General features: G+C 49.6%; 1 protein-coding gene across 1 annotated transcript; it reads left to right on the top strand.

Annotated features, from left to right (window-relative positions):
* Positions 1 to 1,329: 1,329 nt before the first annotated feature.
* Positions 1,330 to 25,979, top strand: METTL22 (methyltransferase 22, Kin17 lysine). The gene is made up of 11 exons (XM_004057170.5): positions 1,330 to 1,451; positions 5,175 to 5,477; positions 8,393 to 8,773; positions 14,701 to 14,741; positions 14,830 to 14,974; positions 18,762 to 18,833; positions 20,813 to 20,866; positions 21,808 to 21,888; positions 22,144 to 22,246; positions 24,234 to 24,402; positions 25,865 to 25,979. Exons 2-11 carry the CDS (start codon positions 5,345 to 5,347, stop codon positions 25,898 to 25,900), a joined length of 1,215 nt encoding a protein of 404 aa, XP_004057218.5. The 5' UTR covers positions 1,330 to 1,451; positions 5,175 to 5,344; the 3' UTR covers positions 25,901 to 25,979.
* The last annotated feature ends 1,458 nt before the right edge of the window (positions 25,980 to 27,437 follow it).

A 27,437-nucleotide genomic window follows, 5' to 3' on the forward strand; every position in this document is an offset into this window, starting at 1 on the left:
AACCATGAAATTGATGTTGATTTAATTCTATTTTGAAAAGAGAAAAAAAGTAATTTAGACAAAGGTTGCCAGCTGAGGCCATGTGTGTGCGTGTGTGTATATGTGAACACACAGGGATATAGATTTTACATATGTGGACTTTACATATGTTCCTGTGTGTATGTTTGTATGTTCACTGACGTGTCTGAGAGTGAGCACCACTGTGTGTGTCCGGGCACGTCTGTGAACACGTCAGTGTGTATATCCCTGGCAGCTCCCCATCTCACACACAGTAAAATCCAAAGTTCTTACAATGTCACAAAAGTTCTAACCCTGGCTGCCTATGTATCCTCGTTTCCTGCGGCCCATCCCCTGGCTTACTCCATTGTGGCCAGGCTGACTTCCATGATGTCACTGAATATACAGGTTGAGAAAAGGGCCAATATCATTGACTGTACTTTTTCTAAAAATGCAGTGACTCAGGCAAGAGACGTGAGAATCTGTGCTCTATCCTGCTCATCCTCTTCAGGGGATTCTTCTGAGGGCTGTGCTCAGTCACCGACTCAGAGGCTTTCTGAAATTCTGCAGGCAAGAAAAAACGAGCAAACATGGAGTCTTATGTTTGCCACGCTGTCTCACCCCCTTGGTGTTGGAAACTTGATGAGCATACGAATTAACGAAATCACTACCACCTAATGAAATCACTACCACCTATTAATAATAACAAGTACTGGCTGGGCGTGGTGGCTCACGCCTGTAATTTATGAGCTTTAGGAGGCCGAAGCAGGAGGACTGCTTGAAGCCAGGAGTTTGAGACCAGCCTGGGCAACACAACAAGATACAGTCTGTACAAAAAAAAAAAAATGGTGCCACGCAACTGTAGTCCCAGCTACTAGAGAGGCTGAAACAGGATTCCTTAAGCCCAGGAGTTCAAGGCTGCAGTGAGCTAAAATTGCGCCGCTGCACTCCAGCCTGGGTGACAGAGCAAGACCATCTCAAATAAATAAATAAATAAATAAACAAACAAACAAACGAGTACTAAGAGCATGGATGACGGTAACACCCGTTATAATAAATGCAGTAGCATGCTGGTTAAATAGCACAGGTTATGATCCCACATCCCGGGTTCGAATCCAGGCTTTACCACTTAGTAGCTGGGCGAGTTATTTAACTCCTATTTAAGTCTTTTAGAGGAATGAGTTTAGCCACCCATATGCGGAGATGACCCCACCTAGGCGGGTCCCCCCCAGCAAACACGCCTCTCCCGCGACCAGAGCGAAGGCTACAGGTGCCCGCCGGCAACCCTCGGACGCATGCGCGGCCCGGGCAGGTAGGTGGAGCTACGGTGCGGGGCAGTCGGATGGTCGCACGCGGGGGCGGGGCCGCGCCTGCGCAGACCGCCTGTTATGGCGGCCGCCTAAGTCCCACAGAGACGGGAGTCGGGTGGGACCCCAGGCTGGGCCCCGCGGCGGGTAAGTGCCTGGGAGAGGCGGCGGGATAGGGTAGGGTGCAGGGAACCTCCTGGCGCCGAGCCTGACTTTGACATCCGAGCTCCCACAGATCTGAGGCCCAGATCCCTAAGGCCCCACCCCACTCTCAGCGTCAATTTCCCCTTCTCAACACGGGTGTTGGGGAAAGAAGTCCACGTCCTCACCTGGGTTTCCGTTCTGGGTCCAGGCACCTCTCCTTCGGTTTTAGATTAGGAAGGGAGGGCAGTGCCCGACCTGTGACTGTTTTTTGAGAGGGCAATAGTTAACCCACAAGGGTGGCGTCAGGAAGGCGACAAGACAAAGAGGACGAGTAGCCCCACGGGGGACGTCCCCGGAGCCCCTCACTACCACTCTACGCGCCGTGGCCAGGCCACGTCTTTCCTGCCCCCAGCCTGGGCCTTCACACCCTGCCCTCCCCAGCTCCTGGCCTAAATCGTCATGGGATCGCGCCAAATTCTTGATTGTTAAGTGAGTTGCAGTTATCAGAAAGAAAGATGAGGAGGGAAGTTATTTCAACACCGTGATCCCACCACACTGCTTATTTGGGACAACTGACTGGGGACCTATAGGAGAAGAAAGCTGGTAGCGTCTCAGTCTAGCCCCCACAGCCTTAGAAGAGCCAAGAACACGTTAGCTCCTGCTGCAGGGATGAGCCTGCAGCCCTATGGAGAGGTGGTGGGGCAGGTCCCCATCTGCAGCCTGGGTCTCCTTTCTCAGCTCTGCCCAGTGAAGAGAGGAGCCTGAAGCCCATACAGACCCTGCATTTCCGGAAAGAGACTTTTCCTGACTAGAGAAACTGTTACCTTTTTTCTTTCTTCCCAGCATTCACTTTAATCATTATTATATTGCTATAATGATAGTACTTACTATTGTTGCTTATTGAACGTTTACTATATGTCGTAAGCCCGAAAAGTGGTAATTGTCTCATATACTCCTCTGAGTATATGAGGGCCTGATATAGGTTCAAGAGGGCCTCCTTATTCCCAGATAGCTGATTCTAGGGAAAGCCACTTAAAGGGAATCTCCTTCATCTGGAACTTACATTGCAGCGTACATTTCTTGGGAAGCCTGGTTGGATTGAATTTAAAAATGGAAAATTCAACTAGAGATTAAGAATTTGAGGGGTTTTTTTTTGTCTATACTTAAAATTTGGTGTGTAATATTATGCTCACTTTTGGAAAAAGCAAAGAACATTGATTTTTCTGGGATGTAAGTTTTCCAATAAAATTGCACTATAGGCCATGCGTGGTGGCTCACACCTATAATCCCAGCACTTTGGGAGGCCAAGGTAGATGGATCTACCTTGGTCAGGAGTTCAAGACTAGCCTGGCCAACATGGCAAAACCCCATCTCTACTAAAAATACAAAAATTAGCTGGACATTGTGGTGCATGCCTGTAGTCCCAGTTACTCGGGACTCTGAGGTAGGATCACTTGAGCCCAGGAGGCGGAGGTTGTAGTGAGCCGAGATGGCACCACTGCACTCTATCCTGGGCAACAGAGTGAGACTCTGTCTCAGAAAAAAAAAAAAAAAAATGCGCTATGGCAAAAAAAGAAATGGCATCCTTTGGTTCACTTTTGATTTTTACAGCAATATTAGAGAGGATCTTCCCCACCCCCTTCAAAAAAAACTGTATGTGAAAGTCCTCAATTTTCCCCCAGGACGTCTCTAAGTCCTGAGAGAGCTTGATCTGCCTTTGAAATGAGTGGTAGGTATAAGCTGTATTTTCTCTTCTGGAATCTGGTCTGGTTTTGCCAGTCCCATTGATTAAGAGTGTTGGCCTTCAGGTCCAGCATTTCTCCATCACTTTCAATGACACCATGAAATTCTGCATTGATTTGCCAGATTCACAGACTTTCTTCACAACCCACTTGCATTTTGATGGCTTTATGGTGTTGAGTAGGAAAGCTAGCATGGAGATGAATAAGGAATCATCTTTTTCTTAAAAATTTTTTTGTTGGGACAGCTTTTGCTGCCCCATAGCAACCACTTAAATGTAGGAACTCCAGCAGTGTACTGGGATCATTAGGACAGCCTGAGTCATGATGACCTCATTTTGCAGTTGAAGAAATGGGGGCCCTGAAGATTTCATGACATCTACCCAGGTAGGAACAGCTCCTGTAGGCAGTCAGGGGTTACAGGCAGGTTTGGGTCAAATACCTGAAACCAACCCCAGGACAAGGAGGTTGGTGGTGTTTTATTAACACCTACTGTGAGCCAAGGACTCTGCTCAGCACTTTACCCACCCAGTAACACTGCGTGAGATTGTGGCTGAAGAAACAGATGCAGAGAGGCGAAGTGATTTTCCTGAAATCACATGGCTAGAAGGTGAGAGACCAGGGATCCCCACCTGGTCTGTCCAGCTTCAAAGCCCATCAGACTACTGCTGTTTGATGATGCTTTTTGATTAGGTGAAACAGTTGGAGGGAGGTCCCCCTGTTCTTGACCACTTTGCCTCAGCCTTGGTTTTCCAAGTTTTAGTTATTAATGTGTCACCTGCATTATTTTGCCATATCTGTGTATCACCAGTGTAGTGACTCCCTTACTACTTTTCCTTTAAATCCACTCACTCTTTTTTTTTTTTTTTTAATTTCTTTTTGAGACAGGGTCTTGCTCTGCCACCCAGCCTGGAGTGCAGAGTGCAGTGACGCATTCTCAGCTCACTGCAACCCCCGCCTTTTGGTGTCAAGCGATCCTCCCACCTCAGCCTCCCAAGTAGCTGGGACTACCGGCGTGCGCCACCACACCCGGCTAATTCCACTCATCTTTTTAAATTCAGTAGCAGAGCTTTAAGCCAGGCATGATGGCTCACGCCTGTAATCCCAAGCACTTTGGGAAGCTGATGTGGGAGGATGGCTTGGGCCCAAGAATTTGAGACCAGCCTGGGAAACATAGTGAGACCCTTGTCTCTACAAAAAAAAAAAAAATTTAATGCCAAGTATGGTGGCATAGCTGTAGTCCTAACTACTAAGGAGGTTGAGTCAGGGGGATCGCGTGAAGTTTGAGGCTGCAGTGAGCCATGATTGTACCACTGCGCTCCAGCCTGGGCAACAGAGCAAGCCCCTGTCTGCAAAAAGAAATGTTTAAAAATAAAACATTGTTTAAAATAGGAAAGCTTTATAACAACAAATGATGTGGGGACAGTTGATAACAGCTTCTAGAATAAAAAAGAAAGAGTAAAGGGCCATAACAACTAAATGCAAAGTGCAGATTGTGATTGGATACTGGTTTCAGGGGAAAAAAACCTCAAAGACCTTTGGGAGACAGATGGAGGAAATTGACTTTAATGCTATTAGGGAATTATTAATTAACTTAGATTTGCTAATGGTCTTATGGTTATATAGGGAAATGCTCTTAGGGGACAGACATTAAATAATTTAGGGGCAAAATGTCATGATGTCTGCAATGTACTCTCAGCTCAAGGAGAAGAAACCAGGGAGGGCAGGCACGTGTGGCAAAATGGTGATGATCATTGAATCTAAGCAGTAGTTCTATGGTTATGATATTCCCCTGTATCCTTACTGTTTGAAATTTTTTTGTAATAAGTTGAAAAAAAAGGGAAAGGAAACTTTATAAATGGAAATTCATATCCCTTGCTATAAATAAAAGGTTACTATGAAAATGAATATAATGAATATATGAATGAATATAAAATGAATATACTGAGTGAAATGAATATAAACAAAATGACACATTAATTTCCAGCTGGATTCTCTTCCCTGGCCAAGTCTCTGAGACCTTCTCCCAGGGCGATGCAAAGCTACTGGCTACCAGCTTGGACCTGTCTGCAGTATCTCCTCTGGGACCTGCCATGCTGAGGACCCATTCTCACCTCTGAGGGACTCCTGTCCTAGGACTAAGGTGGAGCCTGGGCCATGGTACAGCTGGCTCCTGCTGCAGCCATGGACGAGGTCACCTTTAGGAGCGACACTGTGCTGTCAGACGTCCACCTCTATACCCCGAACCATAGACATCTCATGGTACGGCTGAACAGCGTGGGGCAGCCAGGTAAGGTCCTGGGCCCAGGTGCCCTGCGGATCCTATTTTGTTTTCTGCTTTCTCATACTCATCTTTTTGGGGAAAATATTGGGAAGACTGGATTACGTAACTGTTATCCTCAGACCACTTTTTAAGTGCCCTTTTTTCTTTATGATTTTTTAAAAACCTTGTACTCTGCAATTTTTGTGTGTGGGGGTTTGTTTTGCTTTTGTTTTTGCTTTTTTTAAAGACAGTCTCACTCTGTCACCCAGTCTGGAGTGCAGTGGCACAGTCATGGCTCACTGCAGCCTCAAACTCCTGGACTCATGTGATCTTCCTTCCCCTGCCTCCAGAGTAGCTGGGACTACAGGCTCACATCACCACACCTGTCTGGTTTTTATTTTGTAGAGATGGAGTCTTGCTAGCCCAGGCTGGTTTTGAACTCCAGGCCTGAAGCAACCCTCCCACCTTAGCCTCTTGAGTCCCTGGGATTACAGGCAAGCTGCTGTGCCCCTACTTTCATTAAGCAAACTCCTGTGGTTTCCTGAGCACCTGTTGTGCGCCTGACCCAGGACTTGATGCTGGGAATGCAGATATGAATGAGCCAAACTTTGCCGTCAGCAAGCCCAGGGTCCACTGGGGAGACAAAGTGCTGGGGTTCCATCTGTCCTCTGCTCTTTTTTTTTTTTGAGACGGTAGCTCGCTCTGTCACCCAGGGGGCAGTGCAGTGGCGCGACCTCAGCTCACTGCAACCTCCGCCTCCCGGGTTCAAGCAACTCTCCTGCCTCAGCCTCCCGAGTAGCTGGGATTACCGGCACCTGCCAACACGCCCAGCTAATTTTTGTATTTTTAGTACAGACAGGGTTTCACCATGTTGGTCAGGCTGGACTTGAACTTCTGACCTCAGGTGATCCTCCCACCCTGGCCTCCCAAAGTGCTGGGATTACGGGCATGAACCACCGCATCCAACCCTGTCCTCTACTCCTTTTTTTTTTTTTTTTTTTTTTTGAGGCAGCGTCTCGCTCCGTCACCCAGGCTGGAGTGCAGTGGCACACGATCTCGGCTCCCTGCAAGCTCCGCCTCCCGGGTTCACACCATTCTCCTGCCTCAGCCTCCCAAGTAGCTGGGACTACAGGCACCCACCACCACGCCTGGCTAATTTTTTTGTATTTTTGGTAGAGACAGGGTTTCACCGTGTTAACCAGGATGGTCTTGATCTCCTGACCTCGTGATCCGCCCGCCTCGGCCTCCCAAAGTTTATCCCCACTCCCTTTACCCTAGTCCAGCCACCTCTGTTGCTTGCCTGGCTGCCTCTGTCTTCTCCCACTGAGTTCACTGCTGCACACCCTCCCCGCTTATCTCTGCAGCAGCCAAGGACGTCTTTTGAAAATGCAGATCAAATCACAGCACTTCCTGAGTTAGACCTCCAGTGGCTTTCCATTGCTCTCAGAATAACATCCAGGTTCCTCAACTTGGTCTGTGAGGCCAGCCTGACCCAGCCTCTGCTTGTGTGCCTACCCTTATGTCACTCTCTGTTGCTCTTCTGTGGCCACTCTCAGGTTCTTTCTGTCCCTCAAACACAGGGAAGGGAGAGAAGCAACCATAAGATACAAGGCCAGGGAGAAAACACCTGCTTTCCTCCCCTCCTGGCTCCTCAAGTATCATCTCCACAGACAGCCCCTCCCTGGCCACCCTCCCTAACCCCAACTACCCTGTATTAGCTTGTTATGGTGTGATTATTAATAATTCCCATTGCCCTCCTGCCCTAATTTGGATGGTACATTATACCAGGGGTATACAAACTGCAGCCTGTGAGCCAAATCTGGCCTGCAGCTATTTTTATAAAGAGTTTTATGAAGCCACAGCCATGCCCATTCATTTACGTGTTTTTACAGCTGTTTTTGTGCTATAACGGCAGAGTTGAGGAGTTGCAGCAAAGATCACAGGGCCCACAAAGCTTGAAAATAGATACATTTTATGAGACAGGGTCTCATTCTGTCACCCAAGCTGGAGTGCAGTGGTGCAGTCTTGACTCACTACAGCCTCGACCTCCCCAGGCTCAGGTGATCCTCCCATCTCAGCCTCCCAAGTAGCTGGGACTATAGGCACATGCCACCATACCTGGATAATTTTTTTGTAGAGAAGGGGATTTACCATGTTGCCCAGGCTGGTCAAATTCCTGGGCTCAAGAAATCTTCCTGTCTTGGCCTCCCAAAGTGCTGGAATTACAGGTGTAAGCCACCATGCCCAACCAAAAAACTTTTTTATCTAACCTGTTACAGGAAAAGTTTGCTCACTCCTGCCTTATGTGGTTGCCACATCTGTGTCACACAGAATGCAGTTTTACTATATTCCTGGTAATTAACACAGCCTGTAATTATCTTGTTTACTTGCTTAATGTTTCTTCCCCGACTTCACTCCTAAAATGTAAGGCCCTAACATACCAAATCCTGCTTTGTACCCCCAGCACCTGGCATGGTACTTGGCACACACTGTTCGGTGATGAATGAATGGATGATCGGACAGATCCAAAAACTGGCTTAAACCCGGGATGCTGTGGGAGCTTAGAGGAGAGGCCCCTGAGCTCATTCCTAAAAGTTGTGTGGCCTTGGTCAGCTTACTCCTCTAAGCCTCAGTTTCTGGGTCTGTAAGATGAAGCTGATAATGGTATCTTCACAGCAATTGTGGAGATTGAATGAGATGATATGAGCCAAGTGCCTCATAGATTCTCATGAAATGGCGGCTGCTCTTGGTGGTGGCCCCAGCCTCCTGGCTGGTGGTGGTCACAGCTGAATCAAGTGGGCCTTTTCTGCTGGCATTAGTATATCTCTACCTGGCCTTTAAAAATCTTTCCTATTGGTAATCAGATATTCTCAAAGAAGAAGAGGAAGGTAAAAAAGAAAACATCTTGGAATTCTCACTTTGCGTTTTGTCTTGCCTTTCAGTTTTCCTGTCCCAATTCAAGCTTCTATGGAGCCAAGACTCTTGGACAGATTCAGGGGCCAAGGGTGGCAGTCACAGAGATGGTCACACAAAGGAGCCTCCTTCTGCCGAGACAGGCAGCACAGGGTCCCCTCCAGGAAGTGGCCACGGTAATGAGGGTTTCTCCCTCCAGGCCAGGACTGACACCACTGGCCAGGAAGTGGCTGAAGCTCAGCTGGATGAGGATGGGGATTTGGACGTGGTGAGAAGACCACGAGCCGCCTCTGATTCCAACCCAGCAGGGCCTCTGAGAGACAAGGTACATCCCATGATTCTAGCGCAGGAAGAAGACGACGTCCTGGGAGAGGAAGCACAAGGCAGCCCGCATGATATCATCAGAATAGGTAAATAGAGGTGTGGTGTGGCCCACCTGTCACCAAGGCAACTCCGCAGTGTCACTGCTCAGGACTCAGTATGATCTGAGCGTGGACTCTGCAGGCCCAGGCAGCACAGGTTATGAGAACCAGCTCGGGTGAGACTGGGGAAGCTCTCTACAACCCCATCACTCCTGCCCGGCTCACACCACCACAGCCTCACCCTGTGCACTTTCTTCTCTGTGCTGTGCCTCCTTGCTAGAGTGCTTGCTCCCAGCCTCTGCTCCCTTAACATGTTCCCCATTGCCGTACAGTTTCCAGCTCAGCCACACCTCCTCCAGGAAGCCTCCCTGCTGCTGCCTCCCACATCTGTGCTCTTGCTCTAACTCAGCGTGTTGGGGGTGTGGGACAGGCTTGGCCTGGCTGGGCTGGCAGTAGGGAGCCATGGGAGGTTCTGGAGCTGGAGTGTGGCAGAGGGAGAGAGCTGTAAATGAAAATGAATGGGGCGTGGACCAGTCAGATGGACTGGGAGCTGGGAGCTAGAAGCCAGGTAAGAAAGGGGAGTGATGAAGTGGCGGGAAAAGTGGGACAGGAGAGAGGTTTGGACAGATACTCAGAGGTGGGATCAAAGAGGAACTGCTACCCAGGTATGGGGGCAGAGCAGAGGGGTTTGGTGACTCTAGGATTTGAAATCTAGGGACCTGGCACTCTAGAAACACCGGGAGCAGTAGGGAGCTGGGCCAGGAAGTGATCGGTCCTGGTTAAGCACCTACTGTGTTTTGGATATCTTCACTCGTATCGAGTGGCCTAGTCTGCACAGCCCCTCCTGAGGGGGTGCACGGACGAGGAAGTGAAAGGCCTAGCGCCATGCTGCTTGGTGGTGGTGAGCGAGCTTCAAATCCACACAGTGTCAACACCAGGGCTTTGCCTCCCCCTGGCGCTGCTCATCTGGGGAGCGGAGCTGTGATTTGAGGCCGTTCGTTGAGATCCAGGGTCCCCAATGGTGTCTTGAGTTCCCAGGGAAAGGCCTCCCCCAGCACTGGCCTTGGTCAGAGAATGGGGGTCAGTGGGTCACTCTCAAAAACAGACAAAACAGCAGCTCTGTATCTATCTGCTCAGCAAACAGTTACTAAGCGCCTCCACGGTGGTACCAAGCAGCCTCTGTTCTAGACTGTCCCAGAGAGGGCAACGTGGAACTCATACCAGTACCCAGTTCCTTGTATCCCATGGGTGACCTCTGCCCTCATGGCCTCTGCAGATAGGGATGAGTATTCCCATTTCACAGAGGAAGAGACTGAGGCTCAGCGAGGTTGAGGAACTTGCTGGGGTCACACAGCTAGTCAGTGGCAGAGCTGAGACTTGTACCTAGGTCTGTCTGACGCCACAGCCTGTGCTCTCATTCCACATCATGGGGGCAGAGCTTTCGAAAGAGGCTTGGAAAGTCCTGCTTCTCAGGGGGGCCGACGATGGCTCATTTCCCTCTGAGCCCTCACTGTTATTAGCCTCCCCAAGCTGGGGAGCAAACCTGTCAGTTACTCCACAGTGAATTGTTGTGTCTGTAGTGAATGTTCTGGGAATTTACCATCGTATGAGCTAAGAACAAAGTCCCTCGGGAAGAGGCTGGCCTGTGACCAGCTTCCCCTCCTGCCCTGTTGCGGTGACCTCACGGTGAGGCCCCCTTGTCTGTATACCTGGAAGTTCACTTTTTCAGCTGTCAGTCACTCACTACCTGCCCTGACGGAGGAGAGTGGAAAGGTAGCTAATGCATGAACCTAGGTAGTAATTCGTGATTATTTCAAACTGGCTAGAGCACTTTCATCTGCAAAACTTGATCTAATCCTGCAGGGCTGGATTTTGAGCCCAGCTCCATCTTCACAAGCCAGGTGACCAGAGACAAATGTCTTACCCACTCAGAACCACATGGTCAGAACTACGTGATCAGGGGAACCACTGTCCCTGGGTTTTAGTGATAATTTATTGAAACATGCCCAGTGAGTGCCAGGAGCAGGGCCTGGCGCAGAGTTGATGGTAAGCAGACGTCATTCGCCTCACAACCCTTTTCCTCTGACCCATAAATCAACCCATTTTTTTCAAGTTATAGACCCATTTGAGAAACTGGTTTTTCTAAAGAAAAAGAAAAATAGGTGTTTTCTTAACTATTCCAAGGGATTGACAAAGCCTTAAAAAGTTTATCCAGGGATCTGCCAGGAATCCAGAGACCCAGAATTCAAAAGAAATTATGTTCAATTCCCCCACTGTAGAAATAAAGTGAGACCCCAAGAGAACTCGAGAGAGGCAGGGCTGGAACTCAGGCCGTCAGATTCTGAGTCCCGTGCCTTCCTGCTGGAGAATCGGGCAAGTCGCTTAGCCTCTCTGAGCTCAGTTTCCTTGTCTGTACAAGGGGTACAACCTCCTCCAGTTGTAAGGAATTCAGAGAGACAGCACATACAAAGCTCTTAGCGTAATGCCTAGCACGGATTCAGTGTTCCATAAATGTGAGCCTCTGTCCTGGGGACTGGCCCAAGCTGGGAGGAGGGAGACTGGCTGACGAAGAGTCTAGGTTCCTGCAGGTCTAGAGACCCAGTTTGCAAATGAGATAAGACGTAATTCTAGAATCTGATAAGGACAGGTGAGATTCTAACACTGTCTCATCCCATTGCTAGCCCTAGAGTTTCTCATGGGGATAGTTCCTCAGGCTGGCCTTTTATGTTCTCATGATACCTTTGGGATTATTTAAATATAAACTCTGACTTTTCACAGGAGTGGGAGCCACAAGATGGCCCTGGGTAGGGAGGTCGCTAAGTCACCTGGGCCTCCACGCCTAGACTGAATCCTTCTTCCTCACCCCTACGCAGCCACCTGGACCGGGCCCGGCCCAGGGCTGACATAGTGGGCATTTGTTGTGATCTCTGACTATCCTGATGAGTCATGAAGAAGCATATTTACCCATTCGAACACTAGCAAGTGCCTGAAACAGGGCAGGGGTCGGGTAGACCTCGGAATCTCTGCACTCCGGACTCGAGGATGTCAGACACAAGAAAGGAGTGCCCTTAAGGTCGGCCACACTCAGCTTCCTGGGGAATTCATTCTGGCTTTTTCCATCTGGCCCCAGGGAGTCGCAGAGCATCCGCTTCTTCCTTTGATCCATCCCTGAGCCTCTCGTTTTCTCCCTTATCAATTCGCCCTGGTGTTTTCTCGTGTCATCAGCATCAGCAGAAAGCACATCTTAGATCAGTTTTTGGTCAGACTCCCAAATGACTTCATTTTAAATCCTCTTTTGTTTCTATTTGGCTTTAGAAAAACATGGGTCTCACTTTGCACTTTGTTACCCAGGCTGGTCTCAAACTCCTGGCTTCAGGCGATCCTCCTGCCTTAGCCTTCCAAAGTGCTGGGATTATAGGTGTGAGCCACTACCCGGCCATCTTGACACATTTTGATCTAATTAGATGTTTTTTTTCTCAGACTATGACCCTGGGCTGGTCATGTCCCCCTTCTGGGCTTCAGTGATCTCCAGCTGTGCAAGGGCTGGGGTCCTTGACCGCCTCAGTCGTTCTCAGATATCTGCTGAGCCTGTGCTCTCTCAGAAGCGCTGTCTGGTTAAACACTGTTACAGCCTTAGAAATGAGGGATGAGGCTACGTCTGCATTTTGCAGAAGAGGAAACTGTAGCTCTGTCTCCAAGAAGTTAAGTGACTTGTCACCCAGCTAGGAAATGACAAAACTGGGTTGTCATACAGGTCTCTGACCTCAGAGTCCTCATTCTCCCTCAAGGGAAGCTAGCCACCTGTTGAGGACAGCTGGGAGGCAGAACTTACGTCCACGAGACCCCTGGAAGGACGTGACCAATCACATAGGACCAAGATCGCTATGGGAAGGTTCCCCTGGCAGCAGGAACCCTTAGGACAGCTGGGGTTAGGGAGCAGACGGCAAGGAGGAAGCTTTCCCAGGCCAATGGAGGGAGAGGAGAGGAGAGGAGGCTACGAGCCACACCCAGGAGATGGCATGGGTGGGACTGGGGAAGAGGAACTGGGCAGGGACACTGACACAGAGGGCCTGGGGCCGGGGTGTAGACCACAGACACCCCTTCCCCTCCACGCACAAGCACACAAGCCTTCAGCCTGCCCAGCGAGTCCCTGTGCCTTTCATCCTGGGAGGCTCTGCCCCAGGCTTTTTAAACCGTGTCCCTGGCATGGTTCAGATTCTACATCTCCCTTCCCCAAGCAGGCTGAAGAGCTAGAAAAGGCCGGGCACGGTGGCTCACACCTATGATCCCACTTCGGGAGGCCAAAGCAGTGTATCACTTGAGCCCAAGGGTTTGAAACCAGCCCTAGCAACATGCTGAGACCCTATCTCTACAAAAACTACAAAACTAAAAAAATTTAGCCTGGCATGGAGGCATGCACCTGTAGCCCCAGCTACTCGAGAGGCTTAGGTGGCAGGGTCACTTGAGCCTGGGAGGTGGAGGCTGCAGTGAGCCTTGGCCGTGCCACCACACTCCAGCCTAGATGACAGAATGAGACCCTGTCTCAAAACAGAAAGAGACAGAAAACTGCAGACGACCTGACTTGGAACCCTGCATCTGCCACTCACCCTCTCTGTGACCACAGCCTGCTAATCTCACCCAGCCACCTTTTCCTCATCCAATAATACTCGAACCTGTCATTGGGTGATTTTGAGGATTAAATGAGAAAGCATTTAGCCCAGTGCCTCATGCAGAGAAGGTGCTTTTTTTTCTATTAACTTTACAAACAGTAATGCTGAACCTCAGTCAGTGTCTTTCTCTGTAATATACATGTGAGCCAATCAGGTAGAATCTCAGTGGCACCCAGGGCTGGCTCACAGAATGTGTCTGTCTAGTGAATGTTGGTTCAGTGAAGGAACTTGGCATCAGGTGGCTCGGCAGGTGTATCTCTGTTCCAGTTTCAAAGCAGGTGACTACGTGTTAGGACATAGCAATCTGAAGCCCTTCTGAAAGGAACATGTTTTATTAAAAGTGCCTTGTAAGCCACCATGTCAAATCTAGCCAAGATGCTGGTGGACGACCCATTAGTCACTTTATTCAGAGATCAGATTCTAACTGCCCATAGGGCTGAAATCTTTGGCCAGATTTTCCCAGGAGGAGCCCTCAGAGAACAGTGGCCCAGGTGCCCAAGAGGACCCTACACAGTCGGTTTCTTTCCTGGTTTGGGGACAGACAGAGCGATTGGCGATAGCTGTTACCATCTCACTTAAAAATACTTGAGCAAGTTATTTTCCCTCCTCGGGAGCTCTTAGACAAGCAAGTTCTTACTTAACAACAAAAAATGTTTTGCTTCATTCCTTTTCTCCTTGTTCTTATATTTCCATTGTGTTCTCCCATCCACCAGAATTTGATCCTATTAGGGTATATTATAAATACAAAATATATTATATTTTGCACTTGAGAATACTTATACTACTTTTCAACGTTTTTAAAAAGGATGTAAATTTAAACTTATTTTGTTAACTTCTAATGTAGATTTCTAAGTATAAGAAAATAATGAAGTTAAGTATGTTTCTCAGTATAAGAAAATACTTTTGAATGAGTTGCGATTATTAGTAGTATATAAATTAATATATTATGATTGTAACTTTGCAATTATTGGTCATGAAAAAAGTAGTGCACTGCATGTGGGTGCAATTAAATTGCGTGAAAACCTAATTGTGACCCTCCCTAGCCTTGGGCTGTAGGGCAGAGATACCCAGTTACATGAAAGAGTGTGAGCCCCATTCCAAAAAGCTCCCATCCTCTGAGTGGTGCTCAAAAGTCGCCTCCTAACCAGTAGCACAGCCTGTGTTTCTGCTGCTCTCTAGAACGCCTCATTCCAACCTCTGACGCCCATCTGACCGTGCTGGCAGTTGCCACACTGTCCTGTCTTGTGGTTTTCTGTCCATCCCCATTTCACAGTGGGCATTTCTCTTGGTTTCTGTCCCATCCAGAGCACACCATGGCCACGCCCCTGGAGGATGTTGGCAAGCAGGTGGGTAGGTCTTGTCCGCTTCCTGTGGCCCTGATGGGTCCCTGCAGAGCCTCACGCTGCTTGTCGCTCCTTGTCCTCTTCCCTCCAGGTGTGGCGGGGCGCCCTGCTCCTGGCAGACTACATCCTGTTCCGACAGGACCTCTTCCGAGGATGCACAGCGCTGGAGCTCGGGGCCGGCACGGGGCTCGCTAGCATCATCGCAGCCACCATGGCCCGGACCGTTTATTGTACAGGTAATGAGGTAACATCTCAGGCTGCAGGGAAGTAGTGACCTTCACAAAGCATGCACTGACTGTATAAAAAAAGAGGCAGAGGCACTGGAAATTGGATGTTAGCTGCTGTTGATTTTGCCATCCTGGTCCCCTGGCCCTCTCCACTGTCCATTCTTTCTCAGTGACATCAAAATGACCCAGCAATACCCACTCAGCAGCAGCAGCGTCACCCAGTGGCTATAAGGCCATTGAGCTTCAGGAGGTGCCTAGCACCCCTGCTGGTACCTCTCTCCCCACTCCTGAGAAAGAGCAAATATCTCCAAAAACAGGAGGAATGTACCCTTTTAGAAGCCTTTGAAAGCAAGTTTATTATTTTTTTCCTGGGTATAGAAGCCTTGCCCATTCTTTGTAGGAGATTTTTAAAACAGTAAATAAAAATTACTCTAAATTTTACAATCCCTAGATTGAATCAACAATATGCAACTTATGGGTCACCTCCCGTGTGCCACTCATTTCTAGATGTAGGAGGCCCTGCGGTGAATGGAGCTGACTAGGCACTGCCCTCAGGGCGCTTACGTTGTAAGAATCTCCTCCAAATGATAGCTGAAATCAAGCTGCAGCAGCACTGTATTCTGCTGAAAATGTTGAAAAACATTTTTAAGAGCATTTTCTTTTTTAAATATGTATATATTTAGGGGGCACAAGTGCGGGTTTCTGATGTGCAGCTATATTGCAGTGATGACATCCGTCTGGGCTTTTAGTGGACTTTCCACTCAAATAGTGAACATTGTACCCAATAGGGAAGCTTTAATCCCCCACCCCTCCCACCGTGTCACCTTCTGGAACCCCCAGTGTCTGTGTTTCCACTCAGTATGTCCATGTTTACCCACTGTTTAGCTCCCACTCATAAGTGAGAACATTTTGAGAGCATTTTCTCGTGCCATTAAAAATTATTATATAGGCCAGGTGCGGTGGCTGACATCTGCAATCCCGGCCCTTTGGGAGACTGAGGCAGGCAGATCACCTGAGGTCAGGAGTTTGAGAACAGCCAGGCCAACATGGTGAAACCCTGTCTGTACTAAAAATACAAGAATTAACCAGATGTGGTAGCGGCGGGCACCTGTAATCCCAGCTACTTGGGAGGCTTGAACCTGGGAGGCAGAGGTTGCAGTGAGCTGAGATTGCACCACTGCACTCCAGTCTGGGCCACAGAGTGAGACTCTGTCTCAAAAAAAAAAAAAAAACAAAAAACTTTATATATGACTTTTAATGACCAGATAATATTTCATCTTCTTTGTAACCCTTCTCCTATTGCTGAGCATTTTGGCCATTCCTATGGGTTTTGGTTTTTTGGTGTTTTTTTTTTTTTTTTTTTTTTTTGCATTTGTCGGTTACACTGTGATGAACATCTTTGTATATTGTCTAATCTGTCACCTAGGTTCCTAGGAGTGGACGGTGTTAGTTACATTGCAATGAACATCTTTGTGTATCATTGTCTAATAACCTGTCACTAGGTTCCTAGAAGTGGGTGAGACTATTCTTAAGCTTTTGATGAACATTACCAACTAATTTCTTTTTTAGTATTTAATTTTGAAATAATTTCAGACTCAAAAGGAGTTGTTAAAATAATCCAGCAAGTGCCATGTGCCCTTCCTCTGGCTCCGCAGTGGTGACATCACACACAACCGTAGTACAGTGATGAAAACCAGCCAGTGAAGTTAACTAAACTCCTAACGTGCCAGAGTGCTTTCTTTAGAACAAATATACCAGTTTACAAGAGAGTAGTGATCTCGTCAAGTGAACATTGTTGTTATATTTTAAATCTTTAATATCTGCTGGACAAAAAGAGGTATCAGCTGATGTGGTTTACACCTCATTGCTTCCTAGTGAACGTTTCCTGGCACAGACTCTTGTTTCTGAGATAGGAAGGAAGAAGCTAGAGATCACCAGTCCCTGAGGCACAGTTTTCAAATATGCTGAGTTAACCACTGGTCAGGAGTCTGCAGTGCAGCCACGCTATTGGCTGCTTCTTGACAATGTCATGTAAATTATCAGTGAGTGCTTCTCAGAGTCAAGCCGTCCAAGAGCTTTGCTTCGTCCCTGGTGCCTAATAGCAGGCTATAAAGAAGTCTTATCCCTGAGAGAGATTTACCAGCATGGGGAAGAAAGCTTGCATTTAGATGCCATGTTCCAGTTGGAAAAGTCCTTTCAGATGCATCAGTGCCTGGCTGTAACTTCACAGTGACTCTGGGCAGAGCCCAGGGTTCCTATCTCTGTTGTCCAAATGGGCAGACTGAGGCTGGCCCAAGGTCATCCACAGCTGCTGATGAGACCCGAGGCCCTTGATGTGGACCTGCTGGCCCACAGGGCAGTGCCCTTGTGACGTGGTGGAATTTCAGATTGTGTTGCATGGAGCAGAGCTCCCATGAGCTGGCCAAGGGATGCTGGGGAGAATGCACTCAGGGCACCAGGGCTCCTACCCCACTCAGCCAGAGCTGCTCCTGTCTTACCTGTTTTATGGGTTAAAAGCTTTTGACAGAAACTATCATAAAGGTTTAAAAACTGCTGACCCTGGCCAGGCGTGGTGGCTAATGCATGTAACCCCAGCACTTTGAGAGGCCGAGGCAGGTGGATCACCTGAGGTCAGGAGTTTGAGAGCAGCTTGGCCAACATGGTGAAACCCCATGTGTACTAAAAATACAAAAAAAAAAAAAATTAGCCAGGCATGGTGGCGTGCGCCTATAATCCTAGCTACTTGGGAGGCTGAGGCAGGAGAATTGCTTGAACCTGGGAAGTGGAGGTTGCAGTGAGCCGAGGTTGCACCACTGTACTTCAGCTTGGTCAACAAGTGTGAAACTCCGTTTCCAAAAAACTGCTAAGCCCATCGTGTGCTGTCAGGTACATATCATCAGTATTCTCTTGGCCTAGGAGATAGGGTAGATCCCTCCCTTCTGCGAGCGGGGAGCTCCTCCCGTACCTGGCTCTGTGTGACCCCTGGGGTGCAGATGTTAGTCCCAGGGAGATTGCACTGTGGGTCCACGCCCACAGTGGACCAAGCAAATGTCATTAACAAGACATCCTGTACTTTCTACACGCACATTCTTCTAATTAGAAGTTTATTTTTGGTAAAACACTGCTTCCGCCAGTGAGGATTCACTGTACCACAAGTTAGTTCTTGAAATGATGAGAAATCCCACTTGTCAGAGTAGCAGGCGGCTGGGAGGGAGATCTGGGTGGCAGCAAAGTGAATCGCGCTCAAGAGAGTGGGCTCAGCCTGTTTGAATCTGCTCTGTGTTCTGACGAATCATAAGAAAAAATCCTTCTGACCGGAAGACTGGTCCAGTCAGTTTTCCTAGAGTTTCAAAGAACGAGCCTAAATTTGGAGTTAGAAAAACCTGGATCAAATCCCAACTCTTGCTCTCAATAGCTGTATGACTTTGCTCAAGTCACTTAATCCGTGAAATGGGATTCATGATCCCAGCTCCTGTGTGGCCATAAACATGAAAAGGATGAACTAGGGAAGTGCACACGTGTTGCATGTGCTCGGATGATGTTGGGAGCTCACACTCCTTCTCTCTGGAATGCACACTGTCTCTCCCCATCAGGAGGAGAATCTCTTATTTAGGGAACAAGCCAATGAAAAGAGCCTTAAGGTGAGGGTATTTAATTTTGGCAGTAAGACACATAGGAGAAATGTTTCTCTAATTTCTGCAGTTGTGCTGTTGATCACAGCTCTCTCTAGGCAAAAACGTGGAGATAAAAGTGTCGTAGTGGCCGGCGCTTTATGGCTTGCCCTCTGTCATTCCAGATGTCGGTGCAGATCTCTTATCCATGTGCCAGCGAAACATTGCCCTCAACAGCCACCTGGCTGCCACTGGAGGTGAGGCCCAGGGGGTCTTCTGCCAGGGAGGGAGGTTTCTCTGTTTAGCAGGTAGGACAGACACCCAAGACCATGACATTGGGAGGCAGGGCTCCGTCTCTGTCCCTTGCAGCAGGTGAGTAAGGGGAGCAGGCGTCATCTGGGCATCACAGAGCTTCAGAGCATTGAGGACGCTCCTTGGGTCACCTCCTCATTCCCAGATCCACTGCGTCATCCTACTCCAGCTCTTTCTCTCCCGGACACTGGCAGCGGCCCCTGAGCTGGTCTCCCCAGCTCCTTAGTTGACCCGTCCAAGATGTCCTCATGAAACATCCAGAGTGCCCTTTCTCAGATGCAAGCCGGTCCGCTTCACTTGCTGCTGAAAACCTTCCAGGGGCGTCATCACCTGTGGGGTGAAGTCTAAGCTCCTTGAATTCCCAGGCCTCCCTGGCCCAGCCCCGGCCTGCTCTCCTTGCCTCCTCCTGACAGTCTCCTTTCCAGCCCTGCATCCAGCACAGCCAGGACTCACTCACAGGCCAGTCCCCTGTGCAGATGGGCCCCCGCCTCCATCTGCCTGGTTCTCTGCTCCCTGCACGGCCTGCAGGGATGAGTGTATGTGATGGGTGACGACAGTTATGTCCTAATGCCTCCTCCGAGCAGCCCCCAGGCTTCAAGCCCTTCAGTGGTTTCCTGTTGCTTGTCTCATCTTCTTGGGGATCTGGCCCCTGTCTGTCTGCAGCGCCCCCCCCCCACCAACAGCCGACCTCACCGTCTTTCATATCACATTCCCTCGAGTCCTTTGCCCTTGCTCTTCCCTCCACCTGAGTGCTCTGCCCTCCCTCGTCCCAGCAAGTCCTCATCACGCTCGGGGCTTCAGACCTCCAGATTTGAGGCCAGAGCCCCCAACAGACTCCAGGCACACCTTGCATGATTGCATTTTACCATCTGCTCGTGTGACTAGTTATTGGTGTTTTCCATTCCCACCGGACTACAAGCTCTGTGGGTGCAGGTACCCTGTCTGCATTTGCTCTCCACTGTCACAATGTTTGTTGAGTGCTCAGGGTACAGTAGGCAGTCAGCAGAGCTGGGAGGACGGAGGGAGCGTGCTGGTGGAAGCCTTCCCTGACATCCGCTGTCTGACATGAGTTCCTCTCTCTCCTCCTGTGCGTTTGCCTCATCCTTCTGGCATCACCCAGCCACACAGTCTTACCGTTGTTGGTTAACCTGCCAGTCTCTCCTAGGGGGGCTGGTCTGCAAGGATGGGGAGCATGACTCTTAAATCTTTATTTAAGAGTCTGGCACCGTCCCTGACACGTAGCACTCAAAAAATGCTGGAAGAATGGACAGATAAATGGAGGGAAGGGACAGAAAATGGATGATGGATGAGAAGAAGGGAAGGAGGATAATAAGGATGGGTGGGTGGATGGGTGGGAGGGTAGAAGGATGGATAGATGGGTAGATGAGAGGATGGATGGATGGATGGGAGGGAGGGAAGGAAGATGGGTGGGTGGGTGGATGGATGGATGGATGGATGGATGGATGGATGGATGGATGGATGGATAGATGGAAGGGCAGGAAGATGGGTGGGGGGGTGGGTGGATGGATGGATGGATCGATGGATGGCTAGAAGGAAGGATGAGAAGATGGATGGGAGGGAGGGAGGGAAGGAAGATGGGTGGGTGGGTGGATGGATGGATGGATGGATGGATGGATTGGATGGATTGGATGGATGGAAGGAAGGAAGGAAAGGAAGGAAAGGAAGGAAGGGAGGGAGGGAGGGAGGGAAGGAAGATGGGTGGGTGGGTGAATGGATGGATGGATGGGTGGATGGCTGGCCGGCTGGCTGGCTGGCTGTAAAGATGGAAGGGCAGGAAGATGGATGGGTGAGAGCAAGGGTGGGTGGGTGGATAGATGGATCTTCATATATAGTGTAAAAGTTTATCTTTTTTTCCTGATGATGTTTAGAGTTTGGAAAGTTCTCTTTTTGTTTGTTTTTACAGGTGGTATAGTTAAGGTCAAAGAACTGGACTGGCTGAAGGACGACCTGTGCACAGGTGTGTGTTTCTCTTGGACGTCCCCCAGTATGATTCAGTGATTGCTTTGTAATACCTCAGTGCCGCTGGCTCTGTGGTCTTGACAGAGCTGTAGTCCCAGCTGCTGCCACAGTCCCATCGGCGTGTGGCAGCTTCTCTCCATTGGCCGATGAGCATCAGCTGTCATTCTCTGAGCGCCTGCTGCATGCTGGGCACCTCACGTTCATTTTCTTCTCCAGGTGTTGTGGTTTCCCTTTGTGGTAGCATAATAATCCCTGAATTGTGAGTGCAGACTGCCCATGGGCACAGCTGGTACACAGCAGGGTAGGGGCCTGGACCCGAGTTTGTCAGACTCTGGGGCACAGACCATTTCCCAACAAACAGTGGTGCCAGGAAACCCCCTGGGTAGGACACTTTCCATATTTCTTACACAGACTACTTCAGACCTGGGTGCTTGCTCTTTCTTTGTATAAAGATGTCTTTTCTTTTTCCCTGTCAGATGGCAGATGGGGAAAGTCGTTCCTTGAGTACTGGTCACCTGCCTAGCACTTTGCGTACCGTAGGCCCTTCGACCCTCCCAATAGTCCTGTGAGGAAGTAGTACTGTGCCCTTTCTGTGAGTGCGAAACTGAGGCTGTTTTCCTGGGCCACCCAGCAGGCAGAAGGGGGAGATCACATCCTGCTCTGGGCCACAGGCCAAGGCAGAGGGTGAGGCTGAAATCCGCCCGTTGCTCACTGGCTAGAGCAGACACTCAGCAGAAAAGGTGCCTCTTCCACCATGACTCTGCACCCGGGCAGCAGTGGGCCTGAAGCAGGGAGTCTGGTCTGCCTGGCGGTGCCCACTGCACCGAGCTACCCCCAGCCCTGTTTCTTCTCTTGAAGTGCCTTTTGGTCAGTCCCAGTGAGAGTTGGTGGCCAGGAGAGAAGGCAGTGGGCACAGAGTGTGCTTTTGTTCTTTCTTAGATCCCGAGGTCCCCTTCAGTTGGTCACAAGAGGAAATTTCTGACTTGTACGATCACACCACCATCCTGTTTGCAGCCGAAGGTAAGAAAATTTCTCCTTCGCCATACACGCCCTTTGTTGTAGCATGAAGTCAAGTGCAGTCTCTCCTCACTTCCCCCGGGAGTTCAGTTTTAGAGGTGACTTTCTGGTACATGCCACCACATCTGCAGTTTTAATTCTGGGAGCTGCTGCTGTTCCATGGTGATAAGCATTCTCTCTGTGCGGATTGCTCTGAAAAGTCAATTTCTGTAATATTTGCATGTTTTCCTCTAATCCTGGCCTTTTTGCTTCCCACAGTGTTTTACGACGACGACTTGACTGATGCTGTGTTTAAAACGCTCTCCCGACTCGCCCACAGATTGAAAAATGCCTGCACAGCCATACTGTCGGTGGAGAAGAGGTGAGCTTTGCGCCACGGGAACCGTGCTGACGTCCCGAGTATCAGCGGAACTCTCACCTCCTAATTGTGTCCTTGTCAGTGTCATTATGATTGTTACTCAGTGCCACTTATTGAGCACCTACTATGTGCCAGGTCTGTGCTCATCCTTTGTGTACGTTACTGCACTGAATCTGCATCCTAGCCCTGTGTGCAGGTGCTGCTGTCCCACTTGACTGATGAAGAGAGGAAGGCTGGGAAGAATCAGGGGCCTTGGCCAGGGCACAGCTAGTTAGTGATAGACAAGGACTTGAATGCCGACTGTACTGGAACCTCAACGCTTGGCCAGTACGCACTGTCGAGAGCTTCTCTTCCTGAATGTTCTCTCTGTGGTGCCTGTCTCTTCAGCTCCCCCAGGTCTCTTTCTCTTGCTGAATCGGACAGCTCCTCACCCAACAGCCTCTCCCAGACATTTCCACTAGAATATCCTGAAATGTTAGGTTCCATTTATTGAGTGCCCACCTTGTGATAGCTACACACATTCTCCTGTAATACTTAACGGTAGTCCACAGCTTTTCTGAAGATCGTTCAGAATCCACAGCAAAAGCTGTAAAACGAAACAGACTTCTTCACCCAGCAATTCAGCATCTGGAAATTCACACTCATGGTTGTGTACAAAGCTGTATGTACTTGCACATTTATTGCAGTGTTACTTATACCAGTAATACCGAGGGCTTGCTTTGAGGCACACACTGAGCAATAGCAATGTACAGACCTCATTTGGATCCTGATTTCATAAACTGTAAAGGAAAAACATCAGGACAGTTGGAAAAAGTTGAATACTGAATATTTGATGTTAAAGGGGGATTGTTAAACTTTAGTTGAAAAGGTCTCCATCTTCTTGAGACACACACTGACATTTCCAGCTTCACAGAGGAAATGGGTTGGTGTCTGGCATTTGCTTTTTAATAACTCAGTGAGGGCAGGGGGCCCAGGAAGAGCCAAGGTGGCAGAGTGGCTGGAAGTGGACAGTGGCTGAAGCTGGTAATGGGTTCATTAGACAGTTTTGTTTTTTTTGTTTTTTTGAGGCAGAGTCTTGCCCTGTCGGCCCAGGCTAGAGTGTGATGGTGCGATCTCGGCTCAGCACAAGCTCCGCCTCCCGGGTTCACACCATTCTTCTGTCTCAGCCTCCCAAGTAGCTGGGATTACAGGCATGCGTCACCACACCTGGCTAATTTTTGTATTTTTAGTAGAAACGAGGTCTCACCATGTTGTCCAGGCTGGTCTCAAACTCCTGACCTCAGGTGATCTGCCCACCTCGGCCTCCCACAGTGCTGGGATTACAGGTGGGAGCCACCACGCCCAGCATAGACTGTTCTTACTCCTGTTGCATGTCTGGAATTTTTCTTGATAAAAAAATTTGGAAAGAAAAGGGAAAAAGGCAAAGAGCTTTAATTTCAAGTGAAACCATCTTGTAGACTAAGGTTTTGAAAGGCAAGTGGCAGGGTTGGGAGACCTGTTTCTGAAGGTGCTCACTCTCTGAAATCTCTCAGACCCCAGCTTCCCAGCAGTTTTCTCTCTGTTCTCTGTGCTTCCGGAGTCCTCTGCACCGCCCCCTGCCACTGCCTCTCGTTCATTCATTTCTCAGATAGTTATGCGCAGCTCCAGGCACCAGATTCTGTGCTGGGTGCAGGCAGGACCTGGAGGGCGTCCTCAAGGGTTGATCTGCAGGACTCTCTTGATCTTTCCAGCGGTGTCATTGTGGGCACTTGACCTGAGCTTTCTGAGCCTGTTTCCACATCTGTAAAGTGCTATCCACTTCCACCTCCTGGGCTGTCGTGCAGATGTAGGAAGGAATTGCACTCACACACTCAGCATGAGACAGGCGCTCAGTAAAAGCCCTTCCAGGGGATATGGGATCAGTGAGGGATAGGAAAGCAAGGTGGGCGGAAACAGCAAAACCCTTCCCATTGATGACGGCAGTTTGTGTGTCCGGCTGGCTGGTTTGCAGGCTCAACTTCACACTGAGACACTTGGACGTCACATGTGAAGCCTACGATCACTTCCGCTCCTGCCTGCGCGCGCTGGAGCAGCTCGCAGATGGCAAGCTGCGCTTCGTGGTGGAGCCCGTGGAGGCCTCCTTCCCACAGCTCCTGGTTTACGAGCGCCTCCAGCAGCTGGTAGGTCCAGGCCCCGAAGCAGGGCCGTTGGTTGCTTTATTGTGAAGCGGGTGACTCCGGGGCAAAGAGGTGATGAAGCAAGCCCTCCAAGCACAGGCTCCACCCTAGTCCTGCAGCGGGTGAAGTCTGCGTGCCTGGCACCATCTGTAGTGGAACCTGTTGGGGGAGCTACATCCTGTTCTTAGCAGCTACCATGTCTGGAGGCGGGCCTACAGGCGAACCTTATCTTTTACTTTATAGCACATATTCCCCCCGTGGACAGTTCAGACTCCAGAGGAGGCAAGACCGAGGCAGAGGTTGTTTGGGGAACAGGAAGTCAGTGGAGGGAAGTTTGTGGGTTGCAGATCTTGGTGCAGGCGCCCCGCTGTGGTGGCCGCTGCTCACATCTTCACTGTGGAAGGATACCAGCCCCTCTCGGACTGAACTGGCTTTTCTATTAACTGGAGTCCAAAGATTGAGAATTAACTTCTTTTGTTCTGTTTGCCTTTTGGCTGTGGCCTCCCTTTCTCTATGTCTGTGGAGACCCGGGCCTAGTTCTAAGGAAAAAAGGAGGAAGAGGGAGTCACGAGGAGCTGCCGCCCTCGCACTCTGTCTCGCGTCCTGAGCGAGGGCAGCATGGAATTCGTGTGGTTTTGTGTGCGAGGAGGATCTTGTATTTATTGCTCTGCCACTTCTGGGCAGCATTAAAAGTAGCATCACATGACCAAGAACACACATTTCTTACAAATCAGCAGCCCCAATACATGATGCCTAAGACGTCCCAAAAAGGCCAGGTACGGTGGCTCCCACCTGTAATCCCAGCACTCTGGGAGGCCACGGTCGGAGGGTTGCTTGAAGCTAGGAGTTCGAGACCAGCCTGGGCAACACAGACCCTATCTCGACAAAAATCAAGAAAAAAAATTAGCCACACATGGTGGTGCACACCTGTGGTCCCAGCTCCTCTGGAAGCTGAGGTGGGAGGATTGCTTGAGCCCAGAAGTTCAAGGCTGCAGCAAGCTGTGATGGTGCCACTGCACTCCAGACTGGGCAACAGAGTGAGATCCTGTCGCTAAAATAAAATTGTTTATAAAGATCTCCCCCAAAATGGAGAGATATGGCAACTCACTGCTATTCTGGTCTCTTCCGATTGTTTGACATCCTCTGATGCCCCTTCCCTTAATGCTGGGACTTCATCCGTCCAGCCTCTCTGCCACAGTAAAACAGAACAGCCCAGAGCAACAAAGAAAGGAGGAAGCCGCCCGTCCACTCCTGCCCCTGCTCGCCTGCTCCATGGCTGACATGTTGTCTAACTACTCTCCTTGCCTGCTCCGTGGCTGACGTGTTGTCTTAACTACTCTCCTTGCCTGCTCCATGGCTGACGTGTTGTCTAACTACTCTCGTTGGTGAATCACTTTCCTTCATGAAATTGTGATGCTCTTGTATGTGCACTTCAGAAACCTGTTGTTTTCTCTGTTTGCTGCAGGAGCTCTGGAAGATCATCGCAGAACCAGCAACATGACCCATCGCCTCCACAAGGTGCGGCGTCTCGACTGTTCTTAGAGTATATTTCTAGTAAAATCAGAAGCTCACCAAAGCAACATGCTTGAGATTTTGTCATTTTAAAAATATGGTTACATGTATCTTAGACGACCCAAGATGGTTTTCTGGGGTCTGTCCCTGCCTCCCAGTTGTAGCCAGAGAAGGTTGTTGCTGTGGGCTGGAGGTCACTTTAGTTGCCTGTTTCTCATGGTTGTGATGTGTGCTCCAGGGTCAAGCCGAGCCACGTTCCTTCTCAGCTCAGTTCCACCCGGGTCAGTCATTTCAGCTGTGTGCTTTACTTGCGGTTGCGGCCCTGGCTGTGAGGTGGATTCTTGTACTGCCCTCTGTCAGCTGTTTACAGATGGGTTGACTACCACTGCCAGTATTGCCATCATATCGCCGCTCGGCACAAAAGCCTCATTTCCTCCCAGGGTTGGGTATGCTCCACCCCATCACTCTGGTGAGGGCCCCATGAGAAGGAAGAGGCAGGAGCTGGCGCCAGGGATGGACTGGCATTGGCCTTTGTATTTAATTTTAACTCTTTATCACCCAAATCAGGTACGTTTGGAATAAACCTAAGAGCCACTCTTTGGGGTCACATGCAGCTGACCAGGGTTTGTGCAGTGATCTTCCTCAGAGGTGTTCCCTTCCACCTGGACTCATTTTTCCTCCGCCCCTTGGTCTCTCTGTCTTATCACGTGTGCACATGTCTGTCTGTCTGGTTTTTTATCTTCTCCGTCTGTGCCTCTCTCCTCCCATCTCCACCCCTTCCTGTCATCCTCTATGTCCCACTGTCTCTCTCCTTCTCTCCAGTTTCGGTCCCATCTTCCTGCTACCCTTGGCCCTCCCTGCAGCCCCTTCCCCCTGCCTTGCTGCTGCTGCACACTTTGCACCAGGGCCTTGCATGGCCCCTTTCCGCCTCCCTTGCAGCTCAGGTTTCCTGGCTTCTCCATGCACTGTCCCTGCCCACACTCGCTTCTCCCCAAGCTCCCAGGTTCCATCCCTAGGCCCATCATACCCCTGGCATTGGCTAATCCCTCATGCCAGGGGCCAGGCACTTGCAAGTCTAACTTCATCTTCCCAACAATTTTAGGAGGTCCGCAGCCTTGTGGTACCCACATTACAGCGGAGAATACTGAGGTCCAAAAAGGAAAAAGTCTCCATGAGGTCAGGGACCTTGTTTGTCTTAAATATCACTACATCCCTGGTGTATGGTCTGGCAAACAGTAGATGCTCAACACATATTGTTGAATGAATTACTAATATAAGTTACTAATTAGGTCATTATTTCCTATTTGTGAGTGATTTTGCCTCCAGGAACATTTGGCAGTGCCTGGAGACATTTTTGGTGGTCACAAGTAGGGGAGACGGGTGCCATCAGTATCCAGTGGGTGAGGCCAGGGATGCTGCTAAACATTCTATAATGCGGTATTGCACGGAACAGCCCCCACAACACAATATGATCCAGCCCAAAATGTGAGTAGCGCGAGGCGGAGAAATCCTGACTTGGAAGAAGA

This window comes from Gorilla gorilla, chromosome 18, assembly GCF_029281585.2.
Source record: "Gorilla gorilla gorilla isolate KB3781 chromosome 18, NHGRI_mGorGor1-v2.1_pri, whole genome shotgun sequence".
Classification (NCBI taxonomy): Eukaryota; Metazoa; Chordata; class Mammalia; order Primates; family Hominidae; genus Gorilla; species Gorilla gorilla.